Raw genomic sequence first — 23,996 nt, 5'->3', positions numbered from 1 at the left:
GAATATCAGTGTTATCCTAGACTTACTTTAGTCCAAGTAAGCTGTCCCTTTTCTTTGTCAAGTCTGAATTGTTAAAATTTGCTTTGATATTTTACTTTAATGACTAGAAAGAATTTGGTACTATCAAGCCTCACCTCCAAGCTATCTGTAATATTTTGCTGCCTTTGATGCAGGCATTTCACACACCGTTGCCTATAAAGGGTTGCTAGTGGACCATGATGAAGAAATGATTGTTATATGTCTTGAGAGCGGGCTGAAAGTAGCACAGCATCTGGCCTAAAGCATTTAATATTCTCTATATGTCTGGTAACCCTTTAAATGTGTCAAAGGGTTTTATCAGTTAGCCACTAAGATGGTTAAATGTTGTTTCCTCTTTTGAAATCCAATAGGAGAGATAAGAAAAGCCAAGCGATACCAGCAAGTGTTTCTATGGGTGAGCTTGCGTCTAGCTGTACTTTTGAATGGTTGTATTTGCTGCACAGAGATAAGATGGAAAGCACTCAGCCTCATAGCTAAATCTGACAGATATGGTGTCATTGTCAGCAAATGGAAGCCAACACACAGAGAAGACATGCACACACACACAATTCCAGCATTACATTAGCTCCAGACAGACTTTAAACAGCACTACGATATGGCTGCTGCAACCACGTTTGACTGAATAATACCAGCATCTTCTACTGAATAAGTTCACAATGGGCCACGAAACAATAAGCTGCTGAAAAGAACCCCCCCTCCATTTATTCAACCCTGACCTCATCTGCCCCCGAAGAGATGCAAGCTCAACACCAGCAGTATTTTCTTTTTCTTTCTTTTGTTTTCTTTTTTTTGATCAGATCATGATCGCAATTTTTGTGAACTTAAGCTGAATGCATGCAAGACTGCTTTTACATTCATGGAAATTGCCATATTGTGATGAATAAGGAAACGCAGGTGGTGTGCCCTGGTAATCTGCCAAATCTCATTTCTCTTTCTTCTTTTGTTGCATTGAGATGATTCAAGAGGGCCCACTGTCAAATGTCTCATTTCAATAATAAAAGTCAATAATAAAACACATGCAATATCTCCTAGTGCTGCAGAAGCAAAGAAGCTCCTGGTTTCATACATTTGAGTGACAGGCTGTTCAACTGGTGAGCTATATGCTCAGCCAACTGAATAAGATGTGATGCATGTATGACAAGCAACCAGGGAAAACTAGGAGAACAAATCTGTGTGGGATTAAATAAAGCTTTATTTGAATCTGCCTTTCTAAAGCCTTGAGTTATATTATCATCTAAGGGTTTACATTATATAGACTCATTTCGCGAAGGCTCAGATACATAGACTGTATATAAAAAATGGATGTAGCCAACTTTAGACCACTTACTGGTTTTTCTATTTTAATCTGTTGAAATCAGATGTTACAAGTGCTTTTTACTGAGAAACTAAGCATCCTTGCACGCTCGTACAGCTTTTCAGTCAAGTCCACTGCTTATGCACCCTAACCCTTTCAATCCAATTTTATTTATATAGGGCCAAATCACAACGACAGTAACCTCAAAGCACTTTATATTTTAAAGACCATACAATAATACAGAGAAAACCCCAAGACTCTGACGAGCCCATGTCACTTGTGGGAAAGCAGGATGAAAAACCCCCTTTAAACAGGAAGAAACGTCTGTCAGAACCAGGCTCGGAAGGGGCAGCCATCTGCTGCAACTGGTTGGGGTTGAATAGTTAATGAATCGAAAAAGAAATTCCATGTTGTATTAAATAAGACTTGAAAATCTCGTTCAAGAAGAGTTTACTAAGCACATGGAGCTTTTTCCAGTCAAGCCACATCCATCTTTTATATACAGTCTATGGTTAGTTAACCCCGTAAAGCCTGAACCATGAAATAATTGCCTGTAAATTCAAATTTTGGGAAGCTGGTATGTTTATCAAATCATCAGATAAATAAATTTAAAAAATTGCATAAGTTTTAATTTGCATTAAAACTGCAATCATAATTAATCATAGTAGCAATGCATGTGTCTGTATGCATACATCGGATTTTTCAGGAATAGAAAAATTCACATAAATAATGTAGAGGACTCAAAAATTAATGTATGAGATATGATACACTTGGAAGTTTAGCCTGGAAGTGAACCTGTTAACAGTTAACTGTATTTAGCTGTAGAATTTGTAAACTACTTCAGGTTTTACTTTGGTTAAACTAGAACACAATTCTTACAATGATTAATATCAGTTTAAAAATGGAGATTATGATTTGCTGTTCACGATACTCCTTGACAGACATGGTGAATACAACACTGCTTTCTTGCCTTACTATTTGTTCTCTCAAATTCAAAACCAATCGCAAGTGATCATTTGTTGATCGAGTGATCTTCAGTTTTTTCAGAGCGTGAGTGCCTTTTTATGTGAAATGAAAAACCAAGCAGTTGAGTTTTAAATGGTCAAGTTTAGTTTCCTTAAAACTTTTAAAGTGCCCTGAAGTAAGAAAAGAAAAAACACAGCATGCAAAAGCTGCCACTTTAAAGCCATTAGAGAATCTGTAGAGCTTTTAGACGTGACAGAGCGCCTTAAGTTCAAATGCAGCCCGGTCACAGCCAACTTCAAGCCGAGTGCGATGACTCTCTGAAGTAGACGAGTTTTGCTGCGATTATTTTTAACCTATTTTTAATTAGAGAATATGTGCTGAGCACGTAGCTCCTTTGTTAGCAAAATAAATGTAAGAGAGGAAGTCCCTGTGCGTTTGTGTGTCTGTCCTTCACCATGCACTGTTCATACAATCTACTTCACACTTGGTAAGTGTGCTGGCGAGGGTGAAGGCGTTTGGATGAGTGGTCCTCATATTTTGGCTCCAAGGTATTTTCTGTTTCTCTGTCACAGCAGGAATTTTTTCAGTGATCTTAGCCTTTGTCGTCAGGTAATGAAAGCACACTCACACTTTCTCACTGAGTGACTGCAGAGTGTGTTAAAGTCAAACTTATCACCCAACTATTAACTGTTCCACCATCTTTATTATCATTAATTCAGTCTAAGCAACTAACAAAAGGCAACTTTATGTTTGATTATTTAGAAATGGCAAGCACGTTTTTAATGGCTTACTCCTACCAACTCAGGCCAATTGTTTTGGCTTGTGACCAACTGTAGCAGCTGGGGATGCGCTCAAGGGCACCTTAACATGCTTATAGTCACCTTAATAGCTGTCCATGGAGAGATGAATGTGTATTGTTGCACTGATCCAAACCAGAAACAATTCAGGTTTGAAACATTTAGAGCACGGCCTTCTTTCAGAAGGAGAAGCTCAGGATAAATCTGATTCTTTAAAAAAACTTTATTTACTTTGTTTATTGTCCCTGTGCTTTTTTTTGCTTTTTTTTTAGATGGGCTTGTTCGTCTTTTCCAATCAGAAACTGTTCACTATGCATTGTACCGCTCTGCTGTTTTACATTTCTGTATCACACCAATTAATCAAAGTGACAAGGTATTTAATGAGAGGCAATTAGAGTGTTAACCAAAATGCAAATCAGACGGGGAGGCAGACCGGGAAGGGGGCGGGGGGGCATTTTGTGTGTGTGTGTGTGATAAGCTAAGAGTTCAAGGAGATTTCACTTCATGCTTTTATTAGGACCCTTACTTGTCAAACTGAGTCGAGCAATTCCCGCTTGGACTTGTCTGCACCTGCGATCGCATCCGTGTCCGTGCCTGTGAGTGTGCATACAAGTTGTTACAAGTGTCCTTCAGTGATTTTTTTTTTCTATGTTGGCTCCTGCATAACAGGCGAAAACAACCAATTAGTTCTGCTCGAGGAAGATGGCATGACAACATGAAAAACAGATTAAAAAGCTGCTGTCGGGACGGATGTTAAGTAGCCCGCTCAGGTCACTCCCTTCCACATCACAGTGCCTGTGCACTGAAGATTAGACTGTGTTTCCTCAAGGAAACACTCTTCACAACGCTGGCTTGTTGCTGCTGGAGCTTAGCCTCACAGGGAGCAAATGGTGGAAATGGTGTTACAGCGGAGTGTCCTTTAAATGGTCTCGCAGAAACTACAGAAGCTGGCGTTTTCCGTGTGTCTCTGTTTAATGATAATCGCTGAAAGTAACAGGCTGGTTTTTTTGTCCTTCAACTACTTATCCTGCACTGAAAACCCTTCAACGTGGGTCATGGTCACCTCTCAAGTGTGCTTAAACAAGATGGAGTTTTTCTGCTCTGAAGATATGCTGTTATGTTTGTTTGGACAGTTAAAAGACAGTTATTATTTTTCCTTTTCCCTTATGATTGTTTTTTTTAAGTGCATTGATTAGCATTTTTAAACATTAAGAAGTCAGTAAGGATCAAAACTCAGCAGGTATCTGAGTTTGTAGACTTCACAAACTTGTAATATTTATTTTGTGAAAAACTGTACAATCTAGGAGTCCTTCAACCATATCTTGATGACTTAACCCTTGGTTACAATCTGTTGTGGACACTGGCAAGGACAGCTGGAGACATGAAGGATTGTAGTTAATCCTGGTGTATATCTGCTGCCTGGGGCACTTGCACAGTTGTAAGGGTATAATGTAAAGTCTCCGCAGACAAGTCTGCACACTCAGAAAAACTGATGGGCACAGGGATGTCTGCACAGACCTTCCCTCTCACAAATTTACATCACTTGGATCCATGTGGATCTTAGTGCGCTTGGAAAGTGTTGGTAATGGTTTTCAGGTGTAGCCTGGCTAGCTCAGTCGGTAGGGCATGAGACTCTTAATCTCAGGGTCGTGGGTTCAAGCCCCACGCTGGGCGAAGCTGTTTTAAGTACAGAAGATAGAGTTTGGTCCATCTTTCCCTTGTAATCTCAAAAAAACCCTCCGACATTCAAGATGGGCAGTTTGTCGATGAAGAGCTGAAGCGACATCAAGTCTTAAAAACAATATAAATGGTTGACTGCTGCGAATTCTTTACATAATTTCCTCCTTTTCCGATGGTTTTGTTTTTGCATTTCCACCCTCACTTGACAGGAACTGTTTGTTGCACTAAAATCTGCTCTGATAAAATTGGTTAATTCAGCTCAGTTGACAAACAGAAACCAAGAATCTTAAGCTACATCCAAACTGGAAGCATTTCACAGTGATGTGGTGACCAGAGACCATAGGAAGTGAATGACATTCTGCGAAGCGTAATTTAAGGTTCCGTAAATGTGTCCGCTCGCGTATACATTTTCATTCGGCCATTGAGCAAAGTGGGGTTTTCACCAAGTACACCTCCCATATGCATCTGCTGAATGCTGATTGGTTGACAAATGGGCCAGTATAGGAAAGGGAGCAAGAGTGGAGTTCACTGGTAACGGGGAGAATCATCAAAACAAACAGTAAATAAATATGACACGAAAAGCAGAGACATGCGCTGCAGTCTACACTTTTCTTTGTTTTTTTCTGTAGCAAAAATTCTGTCTCCCTCCTTTCACCCCCAGGTGATCATGGCTGCCACTCCCTGAGCCTGGTTCTGCCGGAGGTTTCTTCCTGTTAAAAGGGAGTTTTTCCTTCCCACTGTCGCCAAGTGCTTGCTCATAGGGGGTCATAAGATTGGAGTTTTCTCTGTAGGTAGAGCGCTCTTCCTGCTGAACAGACAAATTAGGCTTTAAGGCAACTACAGGTAAAAAAGCACAGGCAACAGGAAGTGGGCAGGACTTAAGATAAACTTTTCTCTACTTCCAGGTGATCAACTGACGTGACTACCAATGATTGTGAAGAATAGCATATGACCTTGTAGTAAACACATTAGAAGGTTACCTTGGCAACTGAAACATAGACTGTCCGCAAGCGACAAGCCGTCAACTTCAAAGCGAAGAGGAAATCGCTTCCAGTGTTAGTAGCTTTATCCTCGCATACAGATTTTGCATATACAGATACATTTTGAAGGATAAGGTGTTACCTTTTTCAAATATGCATCTCATCAGTGCACGCTAAATTAGTTTTTAAGGGTGTTGAATACCTTTGTGATTTACTGTCATTTAGAGAGGATTTCAAGTTTAATGCTGCTCACAAAAAAAACAAAACAAAAAAATAACAGAGTCACGAATCTGTCAACATGAGCATCAGCGCACATCTTTTTGCAGCCCCACTGTCACGAATAGCATTTGAGCACTGACGAGCAGCTATGGAGGATGAATATAAAGAAATAGTTCAGAAAATCCACTTACAAAAGGATTGTGTTTATATCATATTCAGCTTTAAGAAAAAATCCTACAAACTTTTGCCATCAGTCGTCTCGTACAAATTTGTATGGTACTCTATATTCTTTTGATTGTACTTGTTGATGGTTTCACACACAATTTCTCCCTACTGTTAATACAATACTGACAGCAGTTGTTTGCTTCTGTTTTATTTATAATGGCTGATATGATATAATCAGTACTTTTATTTGTTAGATTCTTTTCAGCGGACTGATTTTCTTTATCTTGTAGTCTAGGTGTTTTTCTCGTCTTTTTGTCTACATATAACCCATTTCAATTTGATTTAAAAGGTTAAAAATAGATTCTATATAGCCGAAGTTGCTATAAACAGATGCCGCATATCTCTGTGTTTCTGTCTTTGTTCTTTTTTCGAGTATTTCAAGGGTTTTCTCCTCTCTCGCTCCTCACGTCTATCTTTTCCTACCCCGGTGTACCAACACCAGCAGTAAAACATGCACGCAGACATCAGAGAGTGTTGACTTGTGACTGTCATCCCAAGCAGCCGTTTTCTGATGTAAGTGGGGGGAAATCAGAGGTTATCATCTGTCAGGGAATGCATTAAGAACCATCTCATTTCCTGCTCTTTGTACCACTTCTATATGCAAGACGGGCTTCCTTTCAATTAGGCTTCATGAATACAGATCCTTCTTACTGGTTCAGCCTCAGAATGAAACATGATTTGCCTTATTTTGTGCGTTTTGGGGGAAAAAATATTTTATTCATAAGACAGAGTGTGAGCTACAGTTTCAAAAAAACAGCCTCCTACTGTATCATCCCTGAGACAATCCAAGCTATTTCAGCTTCAATTAAAAGATACTTTCATTCAGTTTCTACCTGATGATTAAAAAAAGCTAGTGGCAAGAGTCAAGAGGTTTGCTTCTTATTCAGCACCTACTCTAACCTGGCAGTTTGCTTCATTTTCTCTCATAAAATGACTAATGCCTTCTAGATGGTGGGCTCATACATCATGGCAGGGCCAATGTGTCTGTGTTTAACTAATAGGCTCTGTGTCCTCAAGCAGCCAGGGATGGCACGGGTTATGACAAACTGCATCAACAAGACATTCATTACCCTCAACATCCTAGCAACCAAATCACAATTACCACGATCCAAGAGTGAGCATCCAACCCCACTGCCACGCTCCTATTCCCCGCACACCATGTCGCCAATGCATAAATTAGCCTCCTTTTGTCACACTGGGGGGTTGCCGGGTTGAGAATTAGCTCTGTTTGTTTTGCTCGTGATGAGATGGGATGCACTGATGATGGATGACTGCAAAACTTCTTTACTGACAAATCAATAAATGCGGTGTGAATCATTTTAACTCGTGCATCTGTACATATGAATGTGTCTGGGTGCCTGGAGGATAAGTGAATATTTTCATGTGTGTATTTCACGCGTGTGTGTTTATAGCAGATAGCTGTTCTGACTGGCTAATGTACTTGGGTCTGCACTGTAGCAGGACTCTATTGTTGCTCTGAGTCCTCCCCACAGCCATTAGATCGCCATTAATCTCTCATCTGCCATTAAAACAACAGCCAGCGAGCCGAGCTTAACAATAGAGCGCCCCTTCCTCCAGCCCCTTGATACGTACTAGCAATGAGTTTGAATTAGGCTCTCGGGGTCACCGATTAGACCCTAATAATTCATCCAGACGGTTGAGTTCACAAAGAGGTTACATGTAACACTTCTGTATGAGAAAATGTAACAACACTCCTGTATGTGCATAATTTTGAAATTTAGAAAAGGTTGAGTCTGGATTTCACTTAGTTACTAAATACTATGCAAACCCAGTCACATTTTGAAGATTTTGAAGGAAACGAGGAAGATCACAGAAAAGGTTTGTGGTTGTAGTGAAGGAGGACAAGCAGAGGGGTTGGTGAGACAAAACAAGATGCAGGGGCTAGGGTGAGATGCTGGCAGATGATCTGCTGGAGCAACCCATGAAAGAAGCAGCTGGAAAGAAGCGGCCTCATTTTCTTTCACAATTTTATCCTTGAAAGCCCTTTTCAAATAGCAAAACAAGTCATCAGATTACAGCATTTCTACTTTAATATTTATGGCATTAATCATAAACCAGGCCAATCTTTTCTCCAAACCAATGTCGACTCATTTCTCCTATAAACTGAACAATAACCACTGTTTTTGTTATGATTCTCACTTTTAGGGAAACTAGTTACTATTAAGTCTTCTAAGTATTATGAGTGTTATTATTATTTTTTTAAGGATTAAAGGATGTAATGTATAGTAAATGACACTTCAAAAAATGATGTGGGATAAGAAATAAATAGAACTTGTCCAGCCTCATACCTTTAAGTGTGGCCATGTTCCGTTCGAGGACCCTTTTGTTTTTATTGTCGTGTGTGTACTCAACCCCATAGCTATGGGTTAGCCATACAGAAACATTGTCAGGGTTTTAACAGGTTCAAGGAACTGACACCATATTCATTATCAGCTAAGAGACAGAGAAATCCAAGGCTGACTGTGACATCTGTTGGAAATTAGCCTCTTGTTGCTTGAAGCACTGAAGCAAGTAGCGACAAACATCTACCCTACTAACGTAGATTTTTAAGCAGGATTTTGCAGAAGAAAATATCAACATCATTTGTTAACTGATTGGCGATTAACAACAAGATATTTAATATTTTTTTTGCCATGACGTTTGTGATGTATGTATGTTTAAATAAAATATGAGATTTTCAGGAAGTAGGCATCATTACTGAAGCAGACTTGCTGTGAGTCTTAGTTATTCACATGGGCAAAAATTTGGTTGAAGGCAAAAAAAAAAAAAAAAAAAAAAAAACCCAAAAAGAAGGAAGCTGGATGCAGAGGGCATAATTAGCAAAAGTGTTAAAGCTTGGGAAGTAAAAACATTTTACTGGGGAGCAGTAAAAATCAAAGATTTATGTGCTGCTTTTTGCATAAAATTAAGTCTTTTTCTTTCCTCTAAAGAAGCCTAGAGTGTGAACTTAACATTTTCCCTCCTCCTACCGAATTTAGCCTATTGCATTTTAAAGTGATGCATGTTTATGCACACTGGAAGCACCTAACATATTAGCATTATTCATCACATGAAGCTCACTCGGTCCGCCCTTTGGTGGGGAAGAAAAACGACTTCACACTTCACTAGCTGTGAGCGGGCGAGAAGAGCTCCTTCCAGCAATGAAAAATACTTCCATCCAAAAGCATGGCTGGTTAGTTAAGTGAGAGACGCACTGTGGTGCAATTTACCCCTCATTCGACCCAGCTTAATCAAGGCTTAAACTGTATTCACCATTTCAGGCAGTAGAGTGTACGTCTGCAATATGACTGAGTGAATATCTAATCACGTTTGCCACCAACATAATATAAGGCGGATGATGATTAGTGGCTGGGGCTGTGCCGAATTTCAAACTGACTCGCTAAATCAGACCATTGTTTCTCAAAATGTGTTGCATATCTGATTCATATGAGTTTCTAAATAACAAGGCAGTGAAGCATGTTGTAACAATGATGGCTCACTGAGTAAGAACACATTCACTCATCTTTTTGCTCCATGTTGTTTATCTCTCCTCACAAGAACGACTACAGCACAGGTCATGCCTTAAATGATCTATGACCTGGCCTGAAAAGGGCTCGCTGTAGCTGTGTGAAATATTATATTTGTTTCAAAGGTACAAAAGCAGTTGTTTGAACAATGCAGCTCTTGGCAAAAACTGGGTTGCTTTGTTATTTTTCCTACAGAGAGTGAAAAATGTTTTTTAAGGCCGCTCTCCCCAACAAGGGGTCTGTTGTGAAAGCTGTTATTACTTATAGGGTTGCTTTCTAGTATCCTGCATGAAGAAGTACATCCACAACATGAGCCTTGATCATCAGCTTTAGAGGAGCTGAACTAAACACACTGGAAACACAGTTCCTTTAACCTAATGCTAAAACAAGAAATTCATGCATATGTTGTCTCTAAGTGGTTAAACGGTGGCTTGGCCTGTGAAACGGTCTTTGTAGCATGGCTGTATGACTGTTCATGAGTCAGACCTAATGCTCGGATGAAATTAAGCACTAGGACAGCCTCTGTCATGATGAGCGTCCTGGTGTAAAAATCCAAAACTGATGCCTTCCTTCTCCGGCATGCTGGATTTGAACTTTTGGTGGCCAAATTCCGGCCTGTGGCCCATACGTTTGACACCCCTGGTTTAGTTTGTGGACCTATACAGTACTGTGAAAAAAGCTTGACTCACCCTTCACTTTCTTGTATTTATTCCTGTCAAAAAGAACAATTTTATTGGAATTTTTAAACTGGTCTTTCATTGACTTCAGCTTTTTCACTGATTTTCAGTCCAGTCCTTGTACTTGACCATTTTCAAAAGGATTTTTGTTTGTTAAGCCACTTAATGCTGATCTATGAATAAGGGGTGAATTAGTGTTGTGTCTATAATGAACAACTTAACCAAAAAAACCAAAACAGTTTTCTGTGTATCTTTAGATCTTTAGACACCTTGTCATTAGAAGCCTGCTGCAAAAACACACCAGTTGTTCACATTTCTTTCGTTAAATCTATAAAAAATGCCAACGCTAACACAGTTTGACAGCGTAAAATAATATTTCTGTACCAGCAAGGTGCCAAAGAGCTATTAGCCAAAAAGCATGCATATCTCGACATGCTGTGTACTTAAAAAAATTGTAAAACACTGTGATGCTACATTTCTCCAAGGGGTAGTGGGGAACTTGTCAATATTGATGGAATTATGAAGATAAGTACCATCAGACTACAATTCACCATGTCATACCACCTGGAAAGCATCTGATTCATGAAGGCTTCAGTTTTCAGCATGACAGTGATCTCAATGCAATAAAAGCATCATGGATAGAAAAGCACACAATGGAACTCACTTTCAGGGTGGTTGTAGTAAGGAGGTAGAACAGATCATCTGCAATTTGCAAGGCTGGTGGTTCAATCCCTGGCTGCTCCAGTTTGCATGCCAAATATACTCGGGTGGTGAACACTAACCCCAAGTTTCTCCTCAATGCATCCATTGGAGTGTAAACATATGAAGCACTGAATAAAATGATTGTGTAAAAGAGGCATTTTGTATAAAGCATTTTGAGGGCTCAGGAAGAGTAGAAAGGTGCTATATATAAAAACCAGCGTTTATCATTTACCATTTATCAGTCATGGATTGGCCTCCCCAGAGTCTGGCCTTCAATATTATTGAAGCAGTGTGGGATCATCTTGACAAAGAACAGAATAAAAGGCAGTCAACATCCAAAGAAGAGCTTTAAATGTCCTTTAGGAATCCCAGATAATTATTCCTGAAGACCATTTGAAGAAGACAGCTGCCTAAGAGAACTCGGGCTGTGTTGAAGAAACGAGGTGGTCATACCAAATATTGACTTTCAAATTTATTAGAACTGTTTAAATTTTGTTTTGGCCTTATATAATGTATCTTCATTTTTGCTGGTGTATTTCCTACGTACAACTATATCCCACTTTTCAAGTACAATATGAAGAAATGAGGGGTGGCTCAAGACTTTTCCACAGTACTGTATTTTTCCAAAAATGATTAACATCTTTTCAAAGATCTTGGTAACATCCTTTTACAAGACAGTCTCTACTTAAGTTTATTTACTCTCAATGACAATAAAAACAAGCTTTCAACTGATTAAGACCAAGTGATACGACTGAAAGATCTGGAGTTAACAGTCAAGTGGGCTTTGGGTGCCTAGTCATGCCTAGCTATCATAGTTTCTACAGGTACCAGTTTCTGTTTCATATCACTGGACGTCTTGGGAAAAAACAAAGGTCATGTTTTCCCACTGATTTGGTGTTAGGGTTAAGCTTGGAATAAGGTTAGGGTTAGGGTTAGACACAGCTGGGGTTGTTGAGGTTAAGCTAAGACGCTAGGGAATACATTACATTGATCAGTGCCCTCACAAAGATAGACACACACCAGTGTGGCAGTTTTATCAAATAGGGATTCCTGTCTCTTCACAAATTTTCCAAAAGAAGGATTTCTAGTCTTACGCTTATCAAAGTCCAGACCATAAGCGCGGGCGGGTGTGTAAACATACGTATAAGTCTTTTTTTACTTTGGGCATTTGTTAATTTTTCATGAAGGCACTTGCATGCACAGAGAAGCGTCAGATCGTAACATCCTCAGGTTTTTATCTGTTATTGCAATAACAGCAGATGTAGTGAACTCTGTTTTTCACTTTTTTCACAAGCCTTTAACTGTACAGAGAGTTGGTTTGTATTACAGCACAAAAGCTGGTGGGACTGGTTGACACACATTCCCTAATCACAACAAGCACCTCTTAATATATATTCACACAAACAAACAACAACAACAACAACAGCAGAGCTTCAGCCACTCTGCCATCCAGAGGGCATTTCCCATCTCAGCATAAGGCTTATGGTTACACCCCCCCACTATGCAGATGGTTTAGTGTTATTCTATCTGTAACTGGACTCGATGCCAGGCTCTGAGTGGGCCTAATGACTCCTAAACCCGAGTTGGTTAAGTGGGAATTCAACACCATCTCCCAGCTGTAACCTAATCTCCCTCTAGACCACCTGGACCTTGGATACACCCCGTGGGTTCAAAACGCACTTGACTGTGAAACAATAACAGTCCATTTGCATTTTTAAGCACACCGCTAACAGCGTCTTCGAGACACATGCAGACACCATGCTGCCAAGCAGACGACACGGAGGCCGTGAAAAAAAAACATCACAGTGGATATTATGATCCCGCAAGCTTGAGAAATTCCCGGCAATGAAATTAAAGGGAAAAAAAGGAGATGGGGCTGTTAAAAAGAGGATGTTTGACTATTAAAAGTATGACTTAAATTTGGTCTCAGATGAGAATCACACCTTCTCTGCCAATGAACTTCTCCAAAGACCGAGAGAAATTTTACACTAACATGAAGGTTGTGAGGTTTTTATGTCTCAGAAGTTGCGTTTCAGTGCCCCCCCCCCCTTGCTGTGACAGCCGAGTGTCTGGAGGAGTATTTTCTGCATATTTCATGCGTATGTGTGCATTTTTCGCAGCAGTGTGTAGGAGCAAACGCCTGCAACATATCCATAACAGCTCCAGATGGTTCGTCATAACATCTGTCTAACCTGACAAAACATAGCCTGCAGCGTGTGGCCATAAGGTGTATTATTGGGTTATTCTGGCACAAGGTTGACTTCAGACTGTATAACAGTCATTGGCTGACAGCACACACACACACACACACACACACACACACTGAGACTAGACAAAATTACTGGCTCTCTGTGCCACACGTGAATGACAGGCTGCCTCTGTGTCTTCCACTGCTATCTTCTTCCTTCCAGGGTCTACAGAAAATCCATGCCACCTCCGACGGTGGGGTTATGCCAGAGTGTATTAATGAGTCGGATAGACAGACAGCGACAAACCGGCAAAAAGACAGACAGGGGCAGCCAAACGGAACGGACTTGAAACAGTGTCTGGTGACTGATAAGTGATGGAGGGAGGAGGAGGGTGACACTTTGTGTTTTGGAGAGGGCGAGGTTAACAAGGGAAAAAATCAGGAGAATTTGGAGACTTATTGATGGACAACTCACATTTCCTTGCTTTCAATTGCCTCATTCTCTCTCATGCTGGCTTTCCCCTTCCAATTTTACCTCCACCTCACCCTTTTTTTCCCTCTATCTTGTCCAGGCCACTTGGCTGATCAGTGAGTATGGTAATCAGGGAAAGGCAGATAACAACTGATAAGTCCTCTTGTCAGATGCTGAGGGCTTGAATGACATTTTTACACAGTCGTGAAAACGGAGGGGAACAAACACAGTAAAGCTGGTGAATGGATGGCCTCTGCGATTCTGCTTGTGTGATACGCAAATGGGCATATCTACCTCCGTGCTGTGTAGTTGGGTGTACGCGCATCATGTGTGCGTTCTTTGCCTCGTCTGGAGGGGCTGCAGGGGGAGGGAGGCGAGGAGTGTCACTCTGCCCACAGAAAGGGCTTTCATCCTGGGCTTATCAGAGCCAACACAGGGGGAGATTGTTGGCCGGTGGTGCGAAACGACAACTCTTACTGCCCCCGCAACCTCCCCCACCACACACACTGGACCTGTCTTCCCCTGACTTTGTGACTCCCCCTCAGACACAAGCACAGGGACAAAAGCGTGTGTTTGCTCACAGATGCACAAAGAAAGAAAAAGGAACATTAAATGCGCTTATGCTTCAGTCCACCACACTCTGCTAAGCTCAGAGTCACACAGAGACACACATACTTGTATTTATTATCAAAGATATCCCACATATTTCATTTGTTTCTTGTGCGACACAAGGACGCTGTTTACTGTATTAAACTGGCACTGAATGATCGCCCGTTTCCTGTTTCCACTTTTGGCCGGCGACCAGAAGACGTGCTACCCACAGCGCCAGCGACGAGGCCATATGCACCTCTAAATCATGTGGTATTATCACCATGCTGTGCACCAATGAGCAACTATAACCATGATGGAAGACACCAGATGACCTGTCTTTAGCAGCAGAGTTCATTTCCATAATGCTAGATTAACATGGTTTTTTGTTTGGGTTTTTTTGGAAATACAAGTCTTGCTAATTAATTTGACAGATCATAAAAGCAGTCAATCCTGCAGGTACACATTGATTCAGCACAGAGACCTCTCTTTTTCTGACTACACACAGCAAGTGCACGTAACTGTGCATGTGTGTGTGTTTGAGAGAGAGAAAGACTTGTCAAGTGGAATTACAGTCACAGGTGGAAAGGTCAAACTCAGTGACCCACACAGTCAGACAGACAACTTGTTGGGCCCAAAAAATGCAAGAAAAAAATGGAAAGGTCAGTTCAGCCGATACTTTCCTGCGAAAGCTCGAAATCCCATCAAGGAGACAGATATAGACAAAAGAAGCATGTGTGTTGTGCTCCTCTGATAAGGAAACTGTTTTCTTCCTCTGTGACTCATTTATTGGCCCAAACTCATCAATAAAAGTTGAGGCCTGGCAGCAGAAGATTACATTCATCACCGATGCCACCTTTTAGTAAATCCCAGACCTCTATGTTATGTGTATTCCACCTAGTACAACTTCATTGATCATGTTCACCTATGAACATCTCTACACTGGTTGAGAAGAAGCTCCGACCTCGCAGGCAACACCGGCGGGATGAAGTCACGGTTGAGGTCGGATTTAGCCATATGGAGGTGACGGCTGTGTGGGTCTGACCACACCCTCACTTGCTCTGTGGCACTCGCTGGATACCATAGGTGGTGGCAGGATGAAAGGGGTGAATTTGTAGCCCCCTTCATGCTGTCTAACAGGCTGGACATGAGGCACAGCATCTGTCTCTGGAGGGCGTGCCTGCAAAAAAGGCTGGCCTAGTTAAAAAGGAGGGGAAAATGGACAAATGTAACTTCAAGGTGCTATAACCGAGACGATGAAGTGTGATAACAAGGGTGTAAACGGTATGGAAGTCTCATGTACTGTACTGCTTCTCTCTGTTGTTAAAAGGCTTTTCTGAATGACTATTTACTGCTCAGTGGTATCATCTGTTTTTCTAGCTTATTTATTATACCAGTGCTCAGCAAACATTTAGGCTCCCAAAAGAAAAAAAGTGCCAATATCTGTGATTCTACATCACTGCCTGACTGGACTTTCTAGTATTATTTTTAGTAGTAGTTCTTTTTATCAGTTCAGACAAAAGAAAACAAAGAAAACATCTTGCTCACTGTGTACTGGACTTGTGCTTGTGACCTTTAATATTCAGAATTTTATCCTATATCCTACTAACCTAAGGCCCCTTTCACATAAGCCCACTGGACCAACTGGTACCAGTTACCAACTTGTAATTACTGGTTACTGGAAAAAATGAGTATTCCCCGACTGGGTGGGTGTCTGATTACAACCATCTCATGACCTCATGAGTTGTCAGTCAGAGATGTGTTGTATGAGAAAATACATTTTGCTTTGTTTATTACAATAATATGAACAATATTTCTTGCTTTGTAAGAGTGGGCTTTTCTGGATCACTCTTTGGATCAAAGTGGCCTTCTGACCACGTTTGTTGCAGGCTTGCTGTTGCACCACAGAACCTGCAGTTCAGGGGTGTTTGCTGGGTGTGATTATTTTAAATGAAGGCACTCATGCAGAGTAACTGCCCCATGTAATTTTACAGGTTCAAGAGTGCAGTATCAATAAAGGAAAAACAATGGCATGCACAGTTCACAAAATAGCACCTAATCTACAAGACTGTTTTTTTCTTTGTTTTTAACTAATCTAAACCACTGCTATATACTTAGCTGTTATAACTGTAATTTTAATTAACCTTTACTATTTTCTTGCTATCATGCACTCTTATAGATTTTCTTGTTTTGTGGCAAGTGGAAATACAAGTGTATCAGCCATTAGAAGTTAAGTGTCTCATTACACTGGACTGAAATAAAAAAATGGGCTGAATGTTCTTCATTGAATGAAATCACAGGTGACTTTTTTCAGTTTTGTATCCTGCTCATGTATATACTTCATCTCTGTGTGCAAATACAATTGAAAACAATGTGCTTGGTATGTGCTTTACAAAATGTAAACACGCAGACAGGCATGTTGAGAAAATAAAAAGGAGTCTTTAGTAGGGCCTGATCAAGAATCCAGGAAAACACAAAAGCTGGGACAAGGTACGGCAAAATCCAAAATGAAAACAAAAAGTAAGCACAAAGAACAGTGACAAACAGTGGGATCAACAAAGCCAGGCAAGGAAAAAGGCAGGAACACCAGGCAAACTGACAAAGGACGGAGGAAGACGTGAGACTATAAATACACACAAGGAAGACTGAGTGATAAAAATACAGGTGGAAATTAGGGTGGAATACACAATCACAGGGTGGGACAAAGAAAGCAAAACAAAAAAAGGCAGGTTAGCTAAATCTGCAGGACTATCTACAATATGTACATCTATTTAGACGAGGGTTTACACAGCAGGAGTTTATCTGCAAACACTCTTGGATTATGTAGATGAGGGAATAATGCACCGGCTTGCAAATGGCTGTTGCATCATTAAAAAATAAGTTAATTCATTAAAAAAACAAAAATATGTATGTGTGTGTGTGTGTGTGTGTGTGTGTGTGTGTATGTGTATGTATGTGTGTGTGTGTGTGTGTGTATATGTATGTATGTATGTATGTATATATACGTACATACATGCACACAGTCAGTATTGTCTGGTAAAATAATGCTGACTTTGCTACAACTAAAAGCACAAAGCACACAGGCCCTATGAGAGTCTGAAGGCCAGAGGCTTTAGAACGATTTAACACAGCCACAAGCAAAATCCGCAGAATGGCATTTGCAACATAGTGAATGGAGTCCTGTGGCGGGAGAGTGCAGACACACTCACGCACAAAATTACAAATGAAACACTGAATTGTAAATTGTCTGACGAAAGTCATAAATCTCCCAGCGGCCGCTGGGCAGCTGGGGTCGAGCAGCCAGCAGTCCTGTCAGAAAAGTGCAGCTGTCTGAACACAGATAGCCACTGGTGTAGCACACAGCAGCAAAGCCTGCAGGCTGAAATCTGGAATTGGCCTTTAAAATGCTCTATTATGTCTTTTTTTTTTTTTTTTTAAATGAAATGTTCTGAAGTCCTCTGTTCCCATGTATTATACAATATGACCATTTTCAGGGGCAAGCCATTACCATAACTTCAAAATAGCTACAATCTATTTTGTAAGTGTTTCATCCGCATAGTCCCTAAAGGCTCTGTCACACCAGGAGATTGTGGTTGTATGGGCTTGGTGTTGTAGTGACAGACATAATTGGTGACCTAGCTGGCAATCTAACTCCTTCTTATAAGAAAGGAAGTTATTATTAGACCTTTAACTCTTTCCCCCATAAAGATGAAATTTCACAGTCTCCCCTGTACTCTTAATGGAGAATTTTTACACATCAGTGTATATCAGTAAAGATGTGGTTTGACAACCTTAGAATAGTTTCTGGGGCTTTTTTGTAGTGTAGTTGTGTAGCCAGAGGCCACCCTCACTAACTTCTGATGCACAGGCGTGAAATACAACAGAAATACTACTAGTAGACTTTCAAGGAGTAGAGAGAGTTAAAACTAGCATAACCAGTTCTTTATAACTGATCATACTTATCTCCCTAAGGTTGAAGTCATAGCATCAAATACCATGTTTTTTGAGCTGGTCCACTAACATTTGTAAGCTTCTTTCTGGATCTGAATTAAGAGAAAGTTAATGAACAAAACTAATAGTTACTCACACATCCTACGACAAAATTTGAAAAGAAATTAGTTGGAGCTGGATCGGGTGACCCTAAAATCCTCTCTTAATTATACGGCAGTAGGAGTAATGTTACCTTTTTTTCAATGACTATGTGTTTATACAGCACTAATCCATAATAAAAATTAGCTATAATTGATCTCTGGCTCTCTTCCACAGTGTTTTGTTTGTCCTGTCTTCCTCCCCACACTCCCTGCCCCTCCCCAAGCCTGTTTCTGCCAGAGGTTTCTTCCTCTTAAAATGGTGTTTTTCCTTCCCACTGTTGCCAAGTGCTAGCTCATAGGGCTTCGCTTCATTTGGGGGAGTTTTGCACCCTTAGTGTTTTTACCTTACAAAATAAAACACCTAGAGATGACTGTTTTTGTGATTTGGAGCATATATGTAAAAACACCGAGTTGAATTAAATAATAAAATCAAAAGCCACCTAGATGGCCACTAAATATGAAAAGTGCAACACACACAGCACCGCAGCATCTTCAAAAATACTCATGCAAAACACGAGTCCAGTAACACTATGCACCTGTTCCAAGCCCCGCTTTAGCTATCTTATAAGCATCCTTCAGTTTTTCACTTGTTTAATGAGCAGGTGGTGTCCTGTTGGGTAGCACTGTTGGAAGTAAAACAGAACAGAAACACATTTAAAGTCTGCAGCGCTGTGCATGTGCCAAAGTAAAATGAGAGAGGGGAGAAACAGATTGCTGAGAGGGAGCCAGTCAGAGGGAGAGCGGGACTAATGAAGGTTACAGAAGAGGAGAAGTATGAAATAGGAAGGAGAAGAAATGAGTCTGGAATGATAAAAGGAGGAGAGACAGTGGGATTGTTGAGGAGTCTCTCTGGATTTGCAGAATCCCCTCAGCCTCAAGTTTTGGTACAAAGTCATACTGACACACTTACTGCCTGGTGAGCCCTCTATCTTTCTCTTCCTCCACTTTCTTTCACACTGGTAATGAGGACTGTAGGTGTCCGCCGACTGCCACATGCACACCACCGAGCGTTTAACAGTAAGGGGGAGGGGGGCTTATATTACTCTTGGACATCTGCCATGGTGCCAGGACCCAGGCAATAGTGTGATGCTGAAATAGGAGGGAAGCATAGGGGTTTCTTTTTGTGTTAGTTCCAGCCAATCTCCATGCAAATTGTGTGATTTATATTACATTTGCTCTAAATTTAAAAAATGCCTTATTTATCTGTTCTGTGGGCTTATTCTCTTTTATTTTCCTTTTGGTGCCATTTGAAAGCTAATTCATAGCAATGCCAAACTTTTGAAAAGTGAAAGTGGTGCAGTCCTAGACTGCAAATCGAAAAAAAAAAAGTGTTGGGAGACATGCATTTTTGTTCTCTTGCTGACATTTGGATGAGTGCATATAAAACAGTAATAATCAGTGAATTGCATTTGCTCTTATGATGTCATGTCTATAATGTAGACGTATAAAGATGGATATAGCTTTTGGGCCTAAAAGTGAAGGAAAGGTGGTCTAAACCAGGCTTGGTTGAGTCATCTGCGTATGGTCACCATAGCCCTTCACCATTTATGTTGGTACTTGATGGCACACCAGACTTACTGCAGTCATCTTATGAACAATAGGTGTCGCCACTCAGAAAAAAGCCCTCCATATCAGGATTAATACTGCAGGAGAAGAATTTGAAACAGGAATAAAAGAAATTGTGGAGTTTTCCTTTTTGAAATTTCTTCTGAAAAGAAATTTAAAGATCGTGAGGTGTACAACAAGACTAAATCGGGCTTTAAACCTGATAGTTTTTTAATGGCCAGACGTGGTTACTCCTCTGACTGCAAAGAGGAGTAACATTCTGTACCTTATACTAAACTTCAACTTCAAGGCTTTTTGTGGCTTCAAGGATTTTTGGTTTTTAAAACTTCTATATCATCAGTGTGATTTTTTTTTTTCCCCTTCAACCCCCCCATCCCTAAAAAATACAGCACAATATGTTTTTAAGCAATAAACTGCAAAAAATAGAAAAAAGAAAATATGCTAAAAATTAAATTTTTTATTTTTATGTCAGAAATTTTTTGGCAATTATTTCATCATTCGGGCATTAAAGGGTTAAATGGTTCTCCATAAACCAGTTGGTGATGTCACAATGTTGATGTCCATCTTTTTTTGGCAATCTACTCTTCTTACAGGTTTTTAAGACCGCAGCTATTTTGCTAGTAGCAAAGAGCAGTGGAAGCACAGAGAAACAAATAATATTGCTCTTATTTGTTGTGTACATAAATTTAGAGTTTTAGAGATGATGGTGTTATCTGTGCATGGAATCAGACTCCAGCTAGATTTTTTTATGCAAGCATTATGCTACGTCCACGCTCATCCTGCGCTGCTTTGAAAGGAGTTGCTTGTGGACATTTCAGTATCTGGTTGCCTAAGTATCCATCCATCCATCCATCCAGGTCTGTTGCAGGGCTAACCTGGGTAACTCTGTAACATATGTACTATCAGGTCACATGTCAATCAGCGGTATCCTGCACTCTCATTGGTAGTTGCTTTAGTCCCGCCCATTGCAATTTAATCCCTAGTCATTTACTTTATATCAGGGGTCCCCAAACTTTTTTGCGCCATGGACCGGTTTATGTCCGACAATATTTTCACAGACCGGCCTTTAAGGTGTCACGGATAAATATAACAAAATAAAACCAGTACCGGTATCAAAAAAAAGAAGATTTATTCATAACACACAGGAAAAGACCCAGGGTTAACCAAGTTAACGCTAAAAATTATTTAAAAAATAATGCTAAAAACCATGAATTTCACACCTGAGCCTCAACTCTCATGGCCCAGTACCAAACGACTCACAGACCGGTACCGGTCCGTGGCCCGGGGCTTGGGGACCGCTGCTTTATATGGGTTCTGCTCACCACATTGCTTGGACACAACTTTAGAGTGATATCAATCCTCTAATCTAAAATAATAAACACATTTAAGACAGCAACTGGGTATGATTTAAATGCTTGTATACTCATAATCTTATAATTTTGCTGACTACATCCATTTAACACCTCTTTGACTGCACTGACTGCATTCAGTGTTCCAACATATCACAGCTACGCCTTTTGTTTTGGCAAGCATGTGCAAGTCCATTAACAGTTTCCTACAAAAGCAGCCGCAACCTCCTAGAGTTTCTCTTAAATTGACGTGACCAATTTTCTTGCACTCCGCCCAGGCAGACAACACAAACATCCACTGCCTCATTAAAAGCATGGGGGCATTTAGTTTGAAAGCATAACGAGCTTGAGATTGCAGCGCTGTGAATAAGGCTCATAAAAGCAGCATCATGCGGTGGTGGAAAGTTACATTAATGACAGTATATTTGTTCCATTTTAGAGAGGTCATAACAAAGACGCCTACGGCTACCTTGTCGTCATTAAACATCATTAACATCAACTAAGTGACAACAAGCTGACATTTAAAGTATGAACCCCACATGTATATGTATATTTATATATATATATAAATATTTTCAGACTGACATTCTGGATGATAGTATATGATTACAGTATATTTTACATAGCAAAAGGAACTGGCGTGCAACAACACTGCTCAGTCTCATCATGCTGTATCTAGTTTCGCTGCTGTCTGTAACAGTGTAAGATACTAAATGATGAATGAATTTTGGCCCGATGTTTGCCAGCACTGTTCCCGACAACAGAGATGATCCAGAACACGTGTTTCCTCCCAGTGATGTAAAGTGTGCAACTGAAAATTACAAGGTTATCCAACCTTTACTTGCTGTTTAAAGTTGTCTTAAACACCTGAAACCTGCTGAAATGCTGCCCAACAGTTTCCAGAAAGGAGTCAAAGAAAATATTTATTTTTGGCTATATGTTTTTCCTCAGCAGATTCACCCCACCTAACAATCCCTGTCTAACAGCCAAGCACTGTACAATATAACAAGTTACTCATTCACCACATTTTACAGTAATGCAGGGTTTCCAAAGAGTCGCTGACATCATTAGTATCTAAAATGACAAAATGATCATTTTTTTTCTTAATCATGTGTTTATTTCTCACTCTATATTTTAGGACTTTCACTTGAGCATTAAATTGGAACAATTCCTTTTTTTTTTAACATGACAGCAGACAGGAAAAAATCCCATCATATGTTAGGTCACAGAAGTCCATTTCTGACAAACAACACAAAGGAAAACAGCAGAACACATTTGCTGGCTGTGCTTTGAACTGTATTGCTTCTAGACAGTCACAGTCAGAGGAGATGTGATGAATTCCCCCGGAGCCAGCTCGGGAAGAAGAGCTGAACTTGTTCTCACATCTCCTGCTACTGAGGAGAAATAACTAGCTTCACTCACTTTGATGGAGTAAAGAAATACACACACAGACACACACACACACACACACACACCCACTGGCTCTTTGCCTGTTTGCTTGGAAGAAACTCATTTTTGTGCATCTCTCTCATGCACCCTGTCTTTTTTTTCTTCTCCGGGTTTCCCACTCAACCCGGCTGCTTTCCTATACCTCCCTTCTTAGATTTGCTCTCAATTTTCTGAGTTTATCCTCGTTGTTGAGATTTTTTTTCTTTCACCCTGACCCCGATCCCTTTAAAACACCGTCATTAACAATGTCACCTTTGCTTGTCATTAACTTTATGGCAATGATTATTCCGCCGCCGCCAGCGCACTCTCCTTCAAGTCTTACTTACCTGTGCGATCTCGTAGAGCAGTTTGTAGTGTTCCTCCCGTTTCTGCAAGGTGCACAAATTGCAGCCCATTCTAGTTGTCAGGGAAACAGTGCCGAGTGCCCGCTGGAGTGTGTGTGCTGTCTGCGGTGTGTATGAACTCCCCCTTGGGCGATACACACTCGGGCTCCTCTTCCTTGGCTCCCCCACACCTCTTTCTCATCCGTGTATCCTCAGAGATCCCCTCTGTCGCTCTGAGCGCACCACACACGTGTTTCAATTCACTGTTTCAACGCAGGCTCTGGAGGTACTACCTTCAGTTTGTGAAGTGAGTGTGTGTTTGTAAGTGTTTTTGTGTTGTGTGAATCAGTAATTAGATGAGTAAAACGCACCTGGCTTTCTTCCCCTCTTTGCCTGTCACTCCTTCCCTGGAGTCTCACTTGCATGCCTACATACACTCTCTCCCTCCACTCTCTATACTCCACCACCTCCTCTCTCAGTGTGAGCACACTCTTGTGCATACACACACTTTTGGCTCATGGAGTCACACCTCCTCCTGTGGCAGGCTGCCTACACATGGCTGCTCCTACTCCACCTCATGAATAGATGGCATCCTCATTGGCTGTTTAAGGAGAAGGGGGCTGGGAGAAAAAGAGAGGAGGGGACTGCTCTTATCTTGGGAAGAGTCAGATTCTGAACATCAGTGCTGTTGCGTGTAAGCAAAGGGAAGGACAGGCTGCATGCATGCGTGCGTGTGTGTGTAGTAAAGGTGGGCAGACAGATCCCAATATCCATAGTATTGATACTTGCATGATTGGATGGATTATCTATGCTCTAAGTTAGATATGTAGTCCAGTGAATTGGGTTAAATTACTTTAAATAACA

At 40.7% G+C, this 23,996-nt stretch overlaps 1 protein-coding gene and 1 non-coding gene across 2 annotated transcripts in view; one reads left to right on the top strand and one right to left on the bottom strand.

Annotated features, from left to right (window-relative positions):
• The window catches only part of pdzrn4 (PDZ domain containing ring finger 4), a 43,609-nt gene extending 20,405 nt beyond the window's left edge, over positions 1-23,204 (bottom strand). Inside the window, exon 1 of the mRNA XM_063460579.1 lies at positions 23,136-23,204. Coding sequence (XP_063316649.1) covers positions 23,136-23,204 — 69 coding nt within the window. The remainder of the gene's footprint in view (positions 1-23,135) is intronic.
• trnak-cuu (transfer RNA lysine (anticodon CUU)) lies at positions 4,698-4,770 on the top strand. The gene has a single exon. It is a non-coding gene; the product is annotated as a tRNA-Lys (tRNA).
• Positions 23,205-23,996: the final 792 nt, after the last annotated feature.

This window comes from Pelmatolapia mariae, linkage group LG17, assembly GCF_036321145.2.
Source record: "Pelmatolapia mariae isolate MD_Pm_ZW linkage group LG17, Pm_UMD_F_2, whole genome shotgun sequence".
NCBI classification, from domain to species: Eukaryota; Metazoa; Chordata; class Actinopteri; order Cichliformes; family Cichlidae; genus Pelmatolapia; species Pelmatolapia mariae.
The sequence above is the reverse complement of the archived record's forward strand: the minus strand, read 5'-3'. Positions and strand labels throughout refer to the sequence as shown.